This window comes from Sinohyriopsis cumingii, unplaced genomic scaffold (assembly GCF_028554795.1).
Source record: "Sinohyriopsis cumingii isolate HCF-2022 unplaced genomic scaffold, ASM2855479v2 utg001324l, whole genome shotgun sequence".
Lineage (NCBI taxonomy): Eukaryota > Metazoa > Mollusca > Bivalvia > Unionida > Unionidae > Sinohyriopsis > Sinohyriopsis cumingii.
Window position 1 is genome coordinate 448742 of NW_028315983.1, and position 17569 is coordinate 466310.

At 35.9% G+C, this 17569-nt stretch overlaps 1 protein-coding gene across 1 annotated transcript in view; it reads right to left on the reverse strand.

Moving 5' to 3' along the window:
* The window catches only part of LOC149772644 (uncharacterized), a 225156-nt gene that overhangs the window by 38892 nt on the left and 168695 nt on the right, over positions 1-17569 (reverse strand). The window contains exon 32 of the mRNA XM_089947533.1: positions 2514-11333. Within this exon, the coding sequence (XP_089803659.1) occupies positions 2514-11333 (8820 nt within the window). The remainder of the gene's footprint in view (positions 1-2513; positions 11334-17569) is intronic.

A 17569-nucleotide genomic window follows, 5' to 3' on the forward strand; every position in this document is an offset into this window, starting at 1 on the left:
CATTACAGGTCCTGGTTTACCTCTAGTCTTAAGTAAACATGTAATCAAGCGATACAGGTCCTGATTTACCTGTAGTCTTAAGTAAACATGTAATCAAGCGATACAGGTCCTGATTTACCTGTAGTCTTACTTCATCACCAAATGAACTACCTTAGCTTGACAATCAAATGGGAAAATAATTTTATTTTTAGCCTGAATCTTCAAAAAACCTTGCGTGAAGTACAATGTGTTAGTAAATACCAAAGTAAACAAGGAAAAGAGGATGGATTTAATAGCTTTGTTAACATCGACAAATACCTGAAGTTATCCAAATACATTCAACAAATATATGAACCGGAGAATTTGGTATATTCATTTCAGCTCTATAAATAATCTTGTTTGGCCAAATTGTAAGCTATACGAGTGAAATTAAGACTACTCAACTCAATAAATGGCAGACAACAAAAATAAACAAGCCGATTTAAAACTCATGCAGTCATGCAAAATGGTGCTGTGGCACAGACTGACCAATACAGTTATGTTCTGTTTCACAATTTGAAACATACATGGTAGATTATTAGTTGTGCAAATTTGTTGGAAATAATTACTTATAAAACATTCTAATAAATTTTAATTGAGATAAAGTATGTCTCTAAAATCATGCTATTAATATTTAGACTTGAAATTTAAAACACAAGGCTCCAAAGCCTTTGACTGGACATAAGACACCCTCCAATTACAAGTGAAAATGGTTTCAAAATACATGTATCCTTACACAAATAAAAAAAATCTTTTGGAAATAAAGTATTTCAGAAAAAAGATTGCCGTTTTGTTAATGATACCGTTATAAACAATAGAAATTTTGAAGTAAATAGCTTTCAGACATATTGTATTACTGCGAGAGTACAGATGTATAGGGATTAAAACACCATCCTGTCTACTAACTGTACTTGCTTAGAAGATGAGTCCAACTGCAAACTGCACAGAGCCAGATCTGCTCTCTCATAATGCAACTATGGTTCTGTGCAATTTTTTTTTTAGTAGCCAGCAGAACACAAAATACATACACTGAACTTCAGGTACAAAATGCTAAGGCAGATCAGGATTTTTGTTGTCTGCAGTCTGACAGGACTAATAAATGAGTACATATGGTATACATCTGCAGTCTGACAGGACTTATAAATGAGTACATATGGTATACGTCTGCAGTCTGACAGGACTTATAAATGAGTACATATGGTATACAGTACAGCATAACATTAGGTATCCCCAAAAGTCAATACAAAACAATGATACGCCAAAAGAAATTAAAATCCCATAAATATAAAGTAAATAGGTACAAAGGATGCCTTCGTTACTTACCCCTTACAACATGCATGAGGGTGCACTTATCTAATCTCATTCACCATCCTGTCGTGTAAGACAAATGGTACACAGAAAAGACCAAGCTACATAACACGAACCTAATGCACGTCTGAATATATACCAAAATGTGAAACTATATGAACCTAATGCATGTCTGAATATATGCCAAAATGTGAACCTATACAATTAGTAATTGATGCCAGCCATCAAGTGGGTGAGGGTCAGAAAGAAAGTCTGTATTATAAAGGAGTCATAGCTCTGAGCATTATTATAGCTGAAAACTAACTTCTCTTCTATATTACCGGTATATGTAAAATTTAGAAGCTGAATATCTATCCAATCATTTTCCCTTTCAAGTCAGGGAGTGATAACAAAAGTGTGTCTCACATTAAGAACATCTGAGTGAAATCGAGTGCAACAACTTGAATGATAACAGTCAATATATTATACCCATCTATAAATCAAGGTTTATCTTGATAAGGCAAGTTTTTCTATGGTACTGAGAACAAATACAATGTAATAAGATGCATGTACTGGATATACTCACTTATAAGTTGATTCCAATTGTAAACAATACAGACTCTGATATATCACTGAATCATAAGCTAGCAGATATAGGTCTATGTACTTTTCTTTCTACTGAATACTCCTCACAATTGTACAGACCCAAATATGCCAGTGTATTATATAATGGGAGTTATGCGTTCGCAGCTGGACTTTACTCATAAGCGATTATATATGTTCTTTACCACTGGATGAATTAATGAACCGGTAAAAAAATAGCACTACACAATGATCCACAGAATTAGAGGAGGTTAACACATTTTTTTGTTTTTTTTAACAAGAGTCTGTTATAAGATTGCATTGTACCTCTAGTATATTACACTCAAAATGGGTCATGGAATTTCATAATATGGTATGGCTTACATCCAGTTTATAAAAAGGTTAAAAAGATACCAAAAATATCTATTCAGAAGCGATTCTTACAATACTGATGCCCAAAAATTCAGAAACTAAAGATACTGGAATCAATATTTTTAATTTTCCCATCACTAACATAACATACAAATGTAAAACATGCCAGAAAATACAAAACAAATTCAAGACTGGTCAGTCTGTTGCAAAGAAAACTGCTGCCATGCACACTAAAGGTGTTACGAGTGTTATACCTGTCTGCATGGGTATCGGATCACTTTCCATGCCTGAATCTGATTGGGTTAAGACTAAGGAGGTTTTACCATGGGAATCAGTGACAGACTTTTTCATTACTGTAGATTGGACTTGTTCAGTGGTAGATAGGAAAGATTTAGTTTGTACTGAAAAAACAACAGAATCTTTCTCCCCAGCTTGTTTAAGAGTTTCTGGTTCCTTTGCAGTTGCATCATCAGCAACTGATTTTTCCGAATCACTTGATTTGCTAAGCTCCTTTTCTGCTTTTTCTTTCTCTTCTTGCTCTCTTTGTGATCTTTTGGCCTTCTTCATGGCTTCCCACTCTGTCATTGTATAAATCTTTTTCTTTTCCTCATACGGTGTCTTCCTCAGGTATGGAGTGTTATCTTCTGTTCTTGAAAATGAACTATTCCATGCTTCATTTTCTCTAACAAAATAATTATCGTACTGAGCTTGGAAGTTGCCTTGGTAGTCTAGGAATGGGGCTTTTTGTCCTTTTGTGGGAATGATAAAAGATGATTCAGCAGCTTGCTGAATGCTAGACTGGTACTTTGAGATCATGTAATAGTTGTCAGTGTCCTCTTCATCTGTTCTTAACTCTTCCCATGACTCTAATGAAGCTTCCATCATCTCTCGAGATCGACTTGAATCACTTCGAGATTCAACAGATTTCATGGTTTCCAGTGATGACCTGGAGAACACTGAGCTTGAAGAGCTCCATGGAACCGATTCCATTGAAACTTCCATAATGTTTTCATGTTTTGGTTCTATTTGGTAGGATTCGAGTGAATCTGCTGATGTTTGCATGATGTCCTCCTGCTCTTGCAAGGAATCTGTTTCAAATTTGTCCCCTTTTGCTGCTCCTTTACTGCTCGATTCAAGAGAGTCACCTGATTCATTGGATTTATACATGACTCCTTCCTGCTCCACTAATGAGTCTGTGTCATATTTATCCTTGTCAGGCTTAGGCTTGCAAATTATTTCACCAAGGGAATCAGTAGATATCTTCATGCAAGTTTCACCCTCATGGAGGGAGTCCTTATCAAATTCATGGGTAACTTCTATCTTAGATTCAGTCTGTGATTCAGTCATTTCATTGGCGGTGATGACACTTGAAGTCAAAGAACTAGTCACCTCTGACTTGTCTCCATCTAAAGAATCTACATCTGCCTCATCCACGGCAGTGCTCTTGCTCTTTTTCATACTGTCGCTGAGAGAATCCTCATCAATGTCCTCCTCTGCCCTATCTCCACCATCTATTGAATCCTTGTCTATGTCATCACTTTTAGATTTAAAAGCTCCTGGTGGATAGGCCAGTTGAGAATCTGACCTTGACAATTCTCTATCACTCCTAAAGTGATGAGGAAGAGATCCAGACTCCAAGATAGAAACGATCTTGAGAGCTTCTCTTTCCAATAATTCTGCCATAGAAATCTCTCGTTCAAGATGCTCAAATTCACTCAAGGAGGCCTGTGAAGAGTCTGTACTCTTGTGCCCAAAACTTCCAGTTGAACCTCTCCTGGTCTCTTCAAGAAGGTACTCTCTCTCAAGTCTTTCAAACTCGGCAAGTGATGAAACTGAACCGGAAACACTGCTTTTAGCATCAGGTGGAGTAATCTTGTCCACTGAACTTGATGAACTGCCTTGGGCTAACTCCCTTTCCAATCTTTCAAACTCTGCCAGGGACGAAGCAATGGAGATATCATCTTTTTCTGAGCTACATTTACTGAGAAATTTTGTTTCATCAAAAGATCCGCAGATACTATCTTTATCCACATTTTCAATGGAATTTCTTGATCCAAATTGAGCGATTTCTCTTTCTAATCTTTCAAACTCTAACAGTGAGGAAGTTACAGAAATATCATCTCTCTCACTACCTTTGCCAAAGAATTTCAAATTGCTAACACCTGGGCTGGGAGGGGGAAAATCTGGGGAGCTATACTGTCTCTCAGAGTTTGTTTCTGAGTCAATTTCATCTTTTTCAATCATCTCAAAACGATCCTCCTCTGACATCTCTGTTATCACAGATAAAGCAGTTCTATCAACATAATCATACCTATCACTTCCTCCTGATGACTCTACATCCTCCTCTTCTTCTCTTCTCCAACAATATGGTTCAATACCTTGGTAATCATCTGTTTTCTTCCATTCCAATTTATTGTCAGATTGATCGACATGTTCCTTCTTTGTCCAAGAACATACATTTGTGAGCGAATCTCGAGTTTCCCTGGACTCTTTGGCTTCTCTCAATTTCTCTTTTTCTTGCTTATTCTGATATGATGCCATATCTTTTTCAGAATCTTTTGCAGAAACCCAAGGAAACATATTTGTAAGCAAAGCCCTATCCGCTTGCACTTCCTCGTCATCTTCTGGATGTAAACTGGGAGCATCAGAGTGGATGGATGATGTCATAGAAGCAAAGTCATCCATTCTGTCATCAACAACTTCTTCCTCTTCAGCAGGAACTACCGTTGTGAAACTATCCAAACTTGACGAGTCAGCCTGATCTTCCTGCTCTAAACTGCTTTTATCTGACATAGCCGTTAATCCAGATTCTTTATCAAGTGAACCACATTTTTCTAAAGATTTCTCTCTTGCAATTACATGTGAAAACAGTTGATGTTCCGTTTTGTGCCCAAACCCTGACCCAAATTCAGCCTCCACTAGATCATGAATTTCTCTTTGTATAGTTGCATTATTCATAGTAGGGGATGATCCTGGGTCATCTTTAGCTAAAAAATGATTAGATTCTGTGTTTCCGTCAATATCATCTTTTTCCTCAATTGTTTCTGTGTCAGAAAAAGGAACTGCAGTTTTGTTTGTTTCTTCAAGCTTTATAATCTTTTCTTCTATTTCATCCAGATCATTTTCTTCTGGAACACACACCTTTCCCATGTCTGTAAAGTCCTTGCCCGGGCGCACAGCATCTGTGGTTTGCACAACTGTAGCTGCTGCTGTTTCTTCAACTTGCATCTCACTGTCTTCTTTCCATAGACAAGCATTGACTGATAATTCCTGTACTTCATCAAGTGATACTTCTGGTGTAATTTGTTTATATTCTTCTAATGTTTCATCTGCTATTTCTCCTTCTTGAACAATCTCAATTTCATCTTCTAGTATGTTTTTAAGTCCTGATGACATGAAAGAGTGTACTGACAAAGCGGACTCTTCCCTGGTATTTTCCTCATCTTCCTCCTCTTCACCATTTAGATGTTGTGTAAGTGTTATTTCTGGAATTTCCTCTGATATCTGCTTTACAAGAACTATTGGTTTTGATGATCTGATCTGATGTCTGACTTCAGTGACAACACAAGTCTGATCAGAAGGTGCCATCTGCTTTTCAATTTCTGCAGTCTTGGGTTCTGAGTCTGCAGAATAGTGGATTTTGTCCATTCCATCTAAGCATACTATTTCAGCCACTTTTGTTGATGTAAATTCTTCCACAACTTTATGAATATATTTTTCATGATAAATTTCATCTTTCTCTTGCATCACAACATCTGTTTTTTCTGTGGAATTTTTTTTCACTTTGGCAATGGATTCCTCCAGCAAATGTTCAACAAAGTCACTGGCTTTTATTTCCAGTGAGTTCTGATGGTCTAAATGTGCATGACTTGCAATACCAATTTCAAATGTTTCATCAAAGAAGTGTTGCTTTGCATCTACAGGAGTTGGGGTGGTTGGTCTTTCCATATCCACTACATCTCTCTGCAAGTCAAAATTCTTTTCACTTTCAACACTTTGTGCACCTTCTACCTCTTTTATTTCCATACCAGTATACAATTCTTTTCTAATATAAGGCAGATCATCAGTTTCTTCAAGTGCCATTAACTCCTCCTCTGGCTTTTCTGAAAATTCTTCTTCATCAAGAGGTGTTTCTCTCTCCTCTTCTATACAGATCAGATCTTGGAAAAGATTTTCCTGCAGTCTCTGGTAATTATCATCCACATCTCCCTCCTCTGCACTTTCTCTAAATTCCTGATTTTCCTGGATCTCTTGGGCTTCTTGAACATCCATTAGTTCCTGAATTTCATCGTCATTTTCAGATGATGCCATTTCAACTGCATGTTGAAATGGTAATTGTTCAGAGTGTATTGCTTCACTCTCAGATTCTGGGTAATCCTCATCTATGACATAATGGTCTTGTTGCAGTCTAATACCACTGATGTCTAAAGCTCTTTTACCTGGATATATGTCATATTTCTTGAATGCATAAGAGTCATCTTCTTTCACAGCATATGTTTCTACTGGTTCCAATGAGTCAATTTGATCCAAATCATCTTCATTTGACTTTGTAATTGTCTGTTGGGATTGGGAGGCCTGGGTTTCCTCATGATCTGATAGCTGCATTTGACTATCATCTCCATTTCTTTCTTCATATTTCTCCAGACTGATGTCATGACCAAGAACATCTTTTGTGTCAATCTGCTCCGATGTGTCATCCAACTGAGATGCCATTAAGGATACATTAACAGAATCTGATTCTGTGTCTAGTTTGCCATAGCTTTCAACTCGTGACAAAGACATGGATGCTGCTTCATCGGATGGCATTTCTAAGCCATAAAGTGTTTGATCTGACACTGTCAAAAGCTCCTGATCAGTAGGGAGGGCTGTAATTTCTGCTCTCAAACTTTCTGTTGCAGTTGAAGGTGGAGGAGCTACAATATCCTGACCTGCTGGTTCTGCTGATAATGGAGACATCTGCGTGTCACTCTCCATTATTTGCATAGATAATGCAAACTGACCCTCACCATCATAGTCAAGGTCAATTTCAGGATTGTACTCAACTTCTGTAGGTCCATTTGGAAGCCAGATTTCAACTACTTGTTCTTCTTTAGTTTGAGATATAGCTGATACCTGTGAAAAATTAGATGTAGCAAGCACAGGGTATAGCTGCTGTGCATCTAATGGTGATTCAAGACCTCTCTCTGATGGTTCACTGCTTATTGGTGAGGAATGCTCAAAAGATTCACTTGATTTTTCAGGACTTAGCAATTCAAGAGGTGGAGCAGATGGCTCAACTTGGTGTTGAAAACCTTGGCTGCTTTCTAAATGCATGCTATCTGTAACATCTGATGAGCGTATTTCTGCATAACTACTGCTGGTGCAAGTAGAGGCAAATGAAGACTGCATATCCTTTTCAATTTGCACCTGAACAAACTCTTCATATCCTATAAGGTCAGATTGGGACATCTCTTCAAAGGGGGAGCTGGGTCCATCCTCAGCATCATATCCAGTAGCTCCTTTTGTACAAGGCAAAACTGTTATCTTTCCTTGTTCCAATGGGCCTGTCTCTGTTAATGCTACAATATCTAATAAAGATGATCCAAGCCCTTCATCAAGATTATGTATTTGCAGCTCCTGCATTCGAACAGCTGCATCTTCAAGATCTTTGGAAGTTGTTGCATGAATTTCTCCAAGTTTTGGTGTAGGTGCTGGTGCAGATGGGTACTCTCGTGGGGATTCTGTAACTTGCAAATTTGTTCTTTGCTCAGCTTCTTGTTCAGGTAAATCATGGGGCAAGAGTTCAATGTCTCCTTCAGTTGGTGTCTCTTCACTTTCTCCTGGAGTGAAGATAATTGTATCTATTTCAAAAACATCATCATCAGGGCTGGACAAAATGGTTTTTGGTGTGGGTCCTAGAGGTAGAGTTTGCTTCTCTACAGTATCTGGAGACAAGTCGTAGGTTGTCACAACATGAAAGACTCTACCAGAGTCAAGGTCATATGAAGCAGCAAGGAGTGTTGGTTCAACTTCAGATGAAGATGTTGAGGTTTTGACAAATTCTTCACTTGAAATTGAACACAGGTTTTGCATTGAGTTATCTGTTAAAAATGAGACTTTTTTCTCACTTTGCGTAACTTTGGCTTCTTCTTGTTCATCACTAAAAACATCCCCAAGCTCTCCACCAGATGTTTCCTCTATTGGTGACAATCTTTCCTCTTCTGTTGTATCCCTGTCAGTTTCTGAGGATTCATATATCATTTCATTATCACACAGTGCTTTTCCAAAACTGGGTATTACCATAGGGAATTTTCTGCCAGCGGGAATTTCCTCAACAAGTTCTTCTTGAATTTCTGCCTGACTTTCATATGTGGTAGACAGTAGCTCCTTGTCAATAGAAGGAGACATTGATCTATCTTTCTCATCAAATATTTCTTTTAAAAGCTCCTCCTGAGCAAGTCTAGATTCTATGCTCACAACACTTCTTGCTAGCTTTTCTGTTGTTGTACTTGTTTTACTCTCTTGGATAAATTTTTCAGCAAAACAGTCATCTCCAGAAGTGGCATCTGCAGAATGCTGTGAGTCACATATTGATGATCGTTCTGTGGAGGTTTCAAGTGAAGACTCAGCTGTTCTAAACGAGTCTGACATTTCATCTGTGGAAGTAAGCAATATTATCTCACCATCCCACTTATGTCCTTCAGATGAATCTGTCACGTGAGTTTCTGTTACTGCATCCATTAAAGTTGGGGAATCATCATAGTCATCTATATCAAATGCTTTCAGTCCTTCCTGACTTCTTCTTGTAAGCTCCTCATGTTTTCTATTTTCAATGATTGATGCAATCACAGCCTGCTCATATGCCTCATCAATTCTTTCATGTGGCTCTGATGGAGAGACCTTCTCTTCAGTGGATGTTGATGATACAGTTATCAAAAGATGAAACTGTTCAGACCCTGCAGATTGTGATAACTGCCATTGCTCTGACATATTCTTATCATATGAATGTGAAGATTCTTGATCATGCCCATGTTCTTTTAATCCAACAGAACTTAGCTCTGATGAAGATGCTGATTCATATAAAATTGTCTCAGAAATTGTGCCTTCTTCACTTTCTGAGAGTGAAAATCTTACTCTTTGAGTTTTCTTTTTTGTGGGTGACTTTTCCTCAATTTCAGTTTCTGATTTCATATCTTCATTCAGGAAAGTCACTTCTGGATAATTTGATTTTTCCTGTCGGCGATAAAAATCTCCCATATCAACAGATCTAGTTGAAAACAAAGATTTGTGTTCTTGGTCTATATATGAGTCTGAAAACTGGCGTTTAAATTGATGAACTGTTTCCCATGGAACATATCGTCCAAGTACTTCATCAAATGCATCACTGTCATTTGAACTGCTTGACGACGGCGAATTTTCAGCCTGAAAAATATTTTCTTGATCAGGTGATATGCCTCCTTGAAAGGGAGATTCACCTTCTGTCTGAGAGAGCTCATCAGAAGGGCTTTGGGTTTCTTCAGTATTTCTGTTAGGAGCTTCCTGTTCAGCATCTTTCAACTCTTTACTTTCAGTGCTGGTTTTTCTCTCATCTATTTTCTGCAGATGCAAGTTAAGACCTGCGACCTTTTCATTTAAAGGAGTCCCACTTATAATATATTCTTCTTTATTGATGGTGAATTCTGTCAGTTCATGTCCATGTTGTTCAGATTCCTCAGATTTTGTGTCTGCATCTGCTTCAGAAATGGATAGAGTTTTATCTTCTTCAGTGTGTTCAAGCATATAGTGTTCTCTTAGTTCTTGCTGGAGCTCCTCTGCAAAATCAAATTTGAGTAGCTTTTCTTCAAGGTCTTCTGGAGATATTTCTCTTTGTTCAGAATATGTTGGCTCAAGTGGATGCCTCCTTTTTGTTTTACTTCGCTCAAAGGAGTCAGCATCATCCAGTTCTTTTTCAAGGATAGTATCAATGTCATGTTCTGTATCTCCAGGATCAAAAGCCATGTTGTCAAATGCAAGACTTTCACATGCTGCTGCTCCTGAAGGTTTGTCAGGCCCTTCGTCACCAGATTCCTCACCTGAAGAATCAGCAGCTTTTGACTTTTCCTCTGGGTCTTTCTTTTCTGACAGTTTAAATGTTTCCTCAAATTGGTCCTCAATTTCCTCTGTGGATTCCTCCACAGAAGTAAAAACAGCTTTAGAGGATGGATCTGTTATAGTTTCCTGAAACATTTTCTTCTCCCCTTCTACAAACTGGTCTTTCTTCAAGAGATGAATTTCCTCTCTGACTGAGAGTAGAATGTCATTTTTGTCTTCATCCATTTCACTAATAGTTTCTGCCTTTCTAGTTGTGGTGGTTCCTTTTGTCTCATCCCTAGACAATTCTTGAAACATATCCTTCTGATGAGATGTTATAATTTCTCCTGTATCATTAGCAACAGTGTCTTCTTTCACCGACTCTTTCTTTGATGCTTGCTTTGTTTTAGATATTTCATTGCTTGTCACTTCCTCTTCTTTTGTAATTCTCTCTTCGATGCCATCTTTAAAAACTATTGTTTTGTCTTTGATCGAACTTGACTCGAAGCATTCTTTCTTTCCAAAATCATGGACTAGTACTTTCTCTTCTGTGAATACTGTTCGTCTTCCATCCCTAGGAATTGACCCATCATCTTCTCTGACAACTTTGAAGACGGATCTGCCTGATTCAGCACCAAGAATTGTCTCTTCATGATAAAATGATTTTTCTTCAGACTGAATGTGCATACTGCCTTTTTCGTGTCTAATATCTTTAGATCTCTCTCCTGACAAAGAAACTTCTGACTGGTCCAACGTTTTCTCTGGAAAATCTGATGGTGAGATTCCAACTGACACTGACATTTCTGAAATATCAAGTGTATCCTGAACAGGGGAGACTCCAGTCTCTGCATTGACCGGGGAGAGTGATTCTGGAGGTGTCTCAGTAACTGAAAAAGGTGACTTTTGAGAGGGAAAAGGAAGCTCAAAAATTTGTTTAGAAGGGGAATGTTTTGGTAGGGGAGAAAATTGTTCCTCCACGTCTGTTTCCTCAGACTTGTCCTCACTGGTGAAGTGATCTTCTGCATCTAGAGAAAGTTACATGTTAACAATGTTAGTTTGTTAGCCAAGTGTAGAATAATGACAACGACAAGAAATGTTAGTAGAAACTACAAGATTATTGTTATGATAATTTATGTGATAAAATATAATTTTTTTCTAACGAAAATAATTCATGAAAAAAGCTGGTATTTAAATCTTTATTTAGGGTTAGTAGAGGTTATTCTAGAAAGAATGACTGAACAATTAGGATGCATTAGACTGTAGTATGAAAAAGTCAAATGATAACTCAGTACTGGTCAGTGACAAAGAGATCCTGATTCATCTGCTGAATCAATACAATTATCTCCCATTTGATCAACCAATGTGTACAACACAATGTTTGACACAGATCAAAATGGATTATTATCTATGCTGCAATTGAACCTGGCAATACAGAATGTAACACTAATCATACTGCAGAAGAAATATAAATTATAAAATATCACTTGACAAGTCTGTAACGTTTAAATGAATACTTGCATTTTATTAGTGAAAGCAAAGCTAAAAACAGAGAAATCAAATTAAAATGAACTGAAGTACAGAATACAGAAGGATTATATATATATATATATATATATATATATATATATATATATATATATATCAGGCCTCCCAAATTTGTCATTTATACTGGAAAATCTCCAAATTGGACATTTATATTGAAAATTCTCCAAATTAGACATTAGGAGTTTTTGCTACATAACTCACAGTCAGACTCGATAAAATAATAGTTTTAATTGAAACTCTTTAATATCACAGGTAAGATGTATTATGCAAGAGGAATGGCTTTGCCTTGTGGGCCCTGTAAACAGTATAGTGTAACCTCTACTTAGTTAAAGTAGGATAAGATGGACATTTGGAAATAATGAGTCCGTTGAGCAAAAAAAGAAAAGAAAAAAGAACTCCACCTTTTACCCTTCTGCCCATGCACGAGCTAAATAGCCAATTAAAAACATGTTTCTAAGACAACTAGGCATTATGTTATTAGAAAATCACCTTGAAGTTGCTTTCTTAGAATTATCTCAGAAATAGCTTTCAAAATGTGCTTCCTACTCGAATTTCAGGCAAAAACAACAAAAACCTCCAGGGGTTAATGTGTTAAGAAAATAAAGAAATGGATTGTGACAGATTTAAAGGATACTGGTAATTGCACCACTATATAATGACTTCACACTTTGAATAAAACAAAATATGGAGAGAAAAAATATACTGGAGTTAACAGGTTTGTGAGTTAAGATGACAGTAGGTGGGGTGGTGCTAAGTAGGAATGACTACAACTATTCCAGACAGAACAAATGTCTGACAGTAGCTGACAAATTTTTGGAGCTCTGATATATAAAGATAAAATTATGAAATCAGGCATTAAAGCTTGTTTTACTTAATATCTGAAAAATAATGAATATAACATGCACATAAAATCAGGTCAAAAACAAAACAATTTTACGCACAAACACATGGGATGGTTTTTTCTCTAATTTTTCTTTCTCCCTTAGAAATCTTCATAAGTATGAAAATGAGTCTAGCATTTTATTGGGGACATCTTTTTGTGCTTCGTAGAAAATACCACTTTCATCATCTGTGTGAAATAGCTGTGGAGTAATTTCCCTTATTAATAAAATTTTTACATACATCTTTTCAACTCCTTTATTCCACAACAGATTTCAATACAGCTGTATATGTATTTGTATGACAAAGTATGCTGAAGCAATTTTATGTCAAATTTTGAAACCACATTTTTAAACTTTTTGTAACTTAAAATAGCCAGATGACATGTAGCAGCAGATGCATCCTCCATAATGTCAAAATGCCAAAGTGACAACGAAAATTTCAAATATGGGAATATTGTCAAGAATTTAAGGGAATTTAAAAAAACTGAAAGGTGAAGGGTCCCTTGCTGAAACTGTGCTTGTAAGTTTTTCACCAATTGTAAGCTTGCCCTTCTGATACTGGCAGAGAAAAAAAGCAAAAACAAACTTGAAGCATTGCTACATGCACATAATCAGTGGAGCTCTTACCCTGTCAGTGTTAGACTAGTACTACTTTATCATCATAGCATAACTTTAAACCTTACAGTGCCAGATTACAAACACACATTACTTTTCAAAACATAATGAAACTAAGAAGACATTAGAGATTTTGGACATTTTTATTTAAAAAAATACATACATACTGTATGTAACATTAAAAACCTTTTGCAGCCATGATGGCTATTTTATCCTCCATAAAAGAATATAGCAACATTATTATGCACACAAGTCTTTTGCAATTCCATGACAGTACTGACATTGAATCCATGTAGAATCTATATGCAAAATTTAGCAGAAGGACATGAACTGGCCTTGGCCTTTATCTCTTGCCCACTCCATAACTTCGATAATGAGGGCATTTATTAGCTAAATAACAATATTGAAGCTATGTTCTAAATGTGAAGAGGTGGGATAAAATGGTACTGAAATAAAAGAAAATTAAACTTGATTTGTGTTTGTAAGACAAGTATGCCCCAATGCAGACCAAAAAGCATAACAATTTAAAAAAGGGAAAGTTGATATAATTAGTTGCAAATATCCACAGCTAATCAACTTTGTTACAAATACAACACATCTACCAAATTTCACTTGATTACCTCAAGAATTTTGCTTAATCATGCAAACAAGGTTTCCATAAAAAGATCAACAAGAACACTGCAGTGGAACAGGATATGCCCATCCTGAAAAATGGAACTACAGAATGTTAACATTAATACACCCATTTTGACAAATGGAACTACAGAATGTGAACATGATACACCCATCTTGACAAATGGAACTACAGAATGTGAACATGATACGCCCATCTTGACAAATGGAACTACAGAATGTGAACATGATACACCCATCTTGACAAATGGAACTACAGAATGTGAACATGATACACCCATCTTGATAAGTGGAACTACAGAATGTGAACATGATACACCCATCTTGATAAATGGAACTACAGAATGTGAACATGATACCATCTTGATGAATGGAACTATAGAATGTGAACATGAATACACCCATTTTGACAAATGGTACAACTGAACTGAAACCATGCACACACACACCCCCCAACCCAACAAAGAGCATAGATACACCCAAGAAATACATATCACAAAATCAATATTAAAGTATGTAGACGTTTTTGGACAATATCAACCTAAAGTTGTGATCCAGTACAAACCAGATTGAACTGAATGTGCTGTGATGTCACAATGAAAGCTCCACATACTGAAAAAACACTGTATTACCCTGCGTTTTATTATGATTAGACCAATATCGGATTTTTCCATGATCCTGTTTACTTCCTGATCACCACTGTAAAAGTCCACACTGACCAGTAATTTTCATCTAAAATTTTTTTTATGACAGTTAAGGTCAGAGCATTCATCTATCAGGATTTTGATTACACTAAAGTATATTTGTAGTAAATTTCAGAACAAGGATTTAAGATGAGTGAATACACCTACACGACAAAACTGACATACACTTAATATCTAGTCAATTTGATGCTGGAGGTTAATTTATGTTCATACTTATATACAGTGAATACTTCCGTAAGACACATCAAGATGAAATAAGCATGTTCACTTAAAAAAACACAAGAAAGAATAGTGAATCTCTCACCTAATATAATGCAAAACAATTTATCACACAGCACAAGAACAGTAGCTGAAAAGAATTAGCTCAAATCATACAAATTTACAATCATCGTAGCATACATGTGATATCTCCTGAACTTTCCGGGAGTCTCACAGAAAATCTGCAAATCTCCCAGTCTCCTGGCCAGGACATGAAATTTCCATTTGTTTGTCTGGCGTTAAGTTTTATTACACTAAGATGTTAAACTGACAATTAAAATTTTCAAGCTTTATGAATGCATTTGTTTTGTTGGTGATCATCTTACTTATAGTTATAAGAAAGAAAAAAAAAAACATGCTGTCAATCATCGTCTATCTATTAACCTATACATGGACATGAAAGGAATTTAGTAGGGTAGATACACAATGGCAGAATAAAATGCCATAAACAAGTTACCATGATGACACACCAAGAGCCAGGGTCAAAGTATCTACCTACATGTGAATGTCTTGCATGGAAGGACAATTCTCAGGTATCTGCAATACCTCCTGTCCCTCCCATCAATGTTTGTAAAATCAATGCTCTCAACTGAAGAATGAAAACCCCAAATAATATATAATTTTTAGCTTGAATGTCTGTACCAGTACTATTATCCGGTTATTAGTACACTCTAATAAACTTGATGACTGGGAGAAATTTAATCAATAGAAACTAGCAATCTGAAAAATGGCTGGTTCAAGACACTTTCTCAACAAGAATCATAACTTAACACTTAAGAATTTACCAAATCTATGAGAAATTATGGTATGAGTGATGAGAAATATATGATGGGCTAGATACTGTACCTGACGATTCATTAAATGCCATCTTGACATGGATTTGTCTTCACTGCAACAAACACTAAGACTCTAGCATCAACTTTGTGTATATAATTTTTGGAAACATAAGATGGTGTTATATATATCTATAATGTTTTAAACTCCTGGTGCATAATCTTACTTTTGTTAAATTTTATTAATGGCTGTAAATTGTACAGACTATCTTAAGTTAGATTTTGCCTACATGACTAGGATTTGGTTTAGGAATATTAAGAGCATAAAATTACATAAAATCTATAAATAGATGCTTATGTATGTCTGGACAGTTACTAATAATAGAATTATTAGTAAACATTTCTCCCATTGGACAGATTGATGATGACAGTTCTAGACAAATTATGTTAATTCTCATTTGATGAGTTAGGTCACATGAATAGGTATTTAGAAACATCAGAATGAGGTGTATGATCTGTCACATGGGTGTATATTATGAAATATAGTAGTAATAGAAGGTATATATAAGCAATCAGATTTCATTCATACTTTGTAGTCATTCTTATTTCTTGTGTTCCTATTGTAACATCTATTCTGCAGACATGTTTTATGTTGTACTTAGATATTATTTCAGAGGAAAGTTATTTGTTTGAACTGTTCAGTGGAAACAAAAAGTGCTCATTCTTTATGGACAAAATATTATTCTAGAACTATTGTGAATTATTCAAAGGATTTCTGGACAGTACCAATTTGACACCATGATTCTTGGTGGACTATCACATTTCCAGTTTTTAAATTTATATGGAACTATTTTTGGGGACTTTCAAAAAAATGTAACAGGATTATTTTGGATTCAGTTCATAATACTGAAAGTTCCTCTCATATTTTCATTTATAACTTTGATAATTAAATTATCTGTTAAGTTTTACAAAATTTGTTGGTTTTGCTTCTTTCTGTTACTTAGTTTATGAGCACAAAGTCATAACAATAATAAATCAAACTGTGTACTTATTATGCCCCTACTGTTGTATAATATCTATGTTTAACTCATGTTAAATTGGACTACATCTTCAATCTCTTCAATTTGCACTGTGCAGAAGAAATGTCCTCCCCCAGTTTAAGCCACACAAAAAGGGTACTTAATTACATTAATTGTGTTGAACAAATATGATTGTTGTAAGTGGTATGGGTGAATAATGGGGGGGGGGGGACTAAAAGGTTGTAAAGAATCATATACATCTCATCATGTACATGTACAGCCTTTTCATTAACTACAAGTACAGTTTTCTGTTCATACATGTACAGCCTTTTCATTAACTACGAGCAGCTGGCTCCCTGACCTTCTACTCAAAAAATGTTAACACTGTAGTCATCTACTTTTACAACACTGCCATTTTTTTTGTTACACTGTTACACCAACTTAGCCTTGTAATTTTAATTTTGAGATGGCTACTTCAAAAGGATAACAAGACTCCATATATTAACTAATCTGTACATTTATATTGTTATCTTAGCTTAAGCATCACCTTTAAAGAACATACACTGAATAGTCAACAATTACATTTTACTTATTAAAATATATTGGCTTACATATGTATTGTCTGACAGAGAAACTAACAAAAGCTGTCTTGTTTATTTATGATCCATTTGTCATTCGTAAGGAAATCATCCCTTTCTTATTTTTTTTCTCCTTGAAACTAAAATTATGACATGATTTAAAATTAAGGTGAATAGAAGTTATATCGGGATATGTACATAAAAATCTGCATTCGATTGCGAATCTCCTGCACTGAAAAAACAAATCTCCTGTAC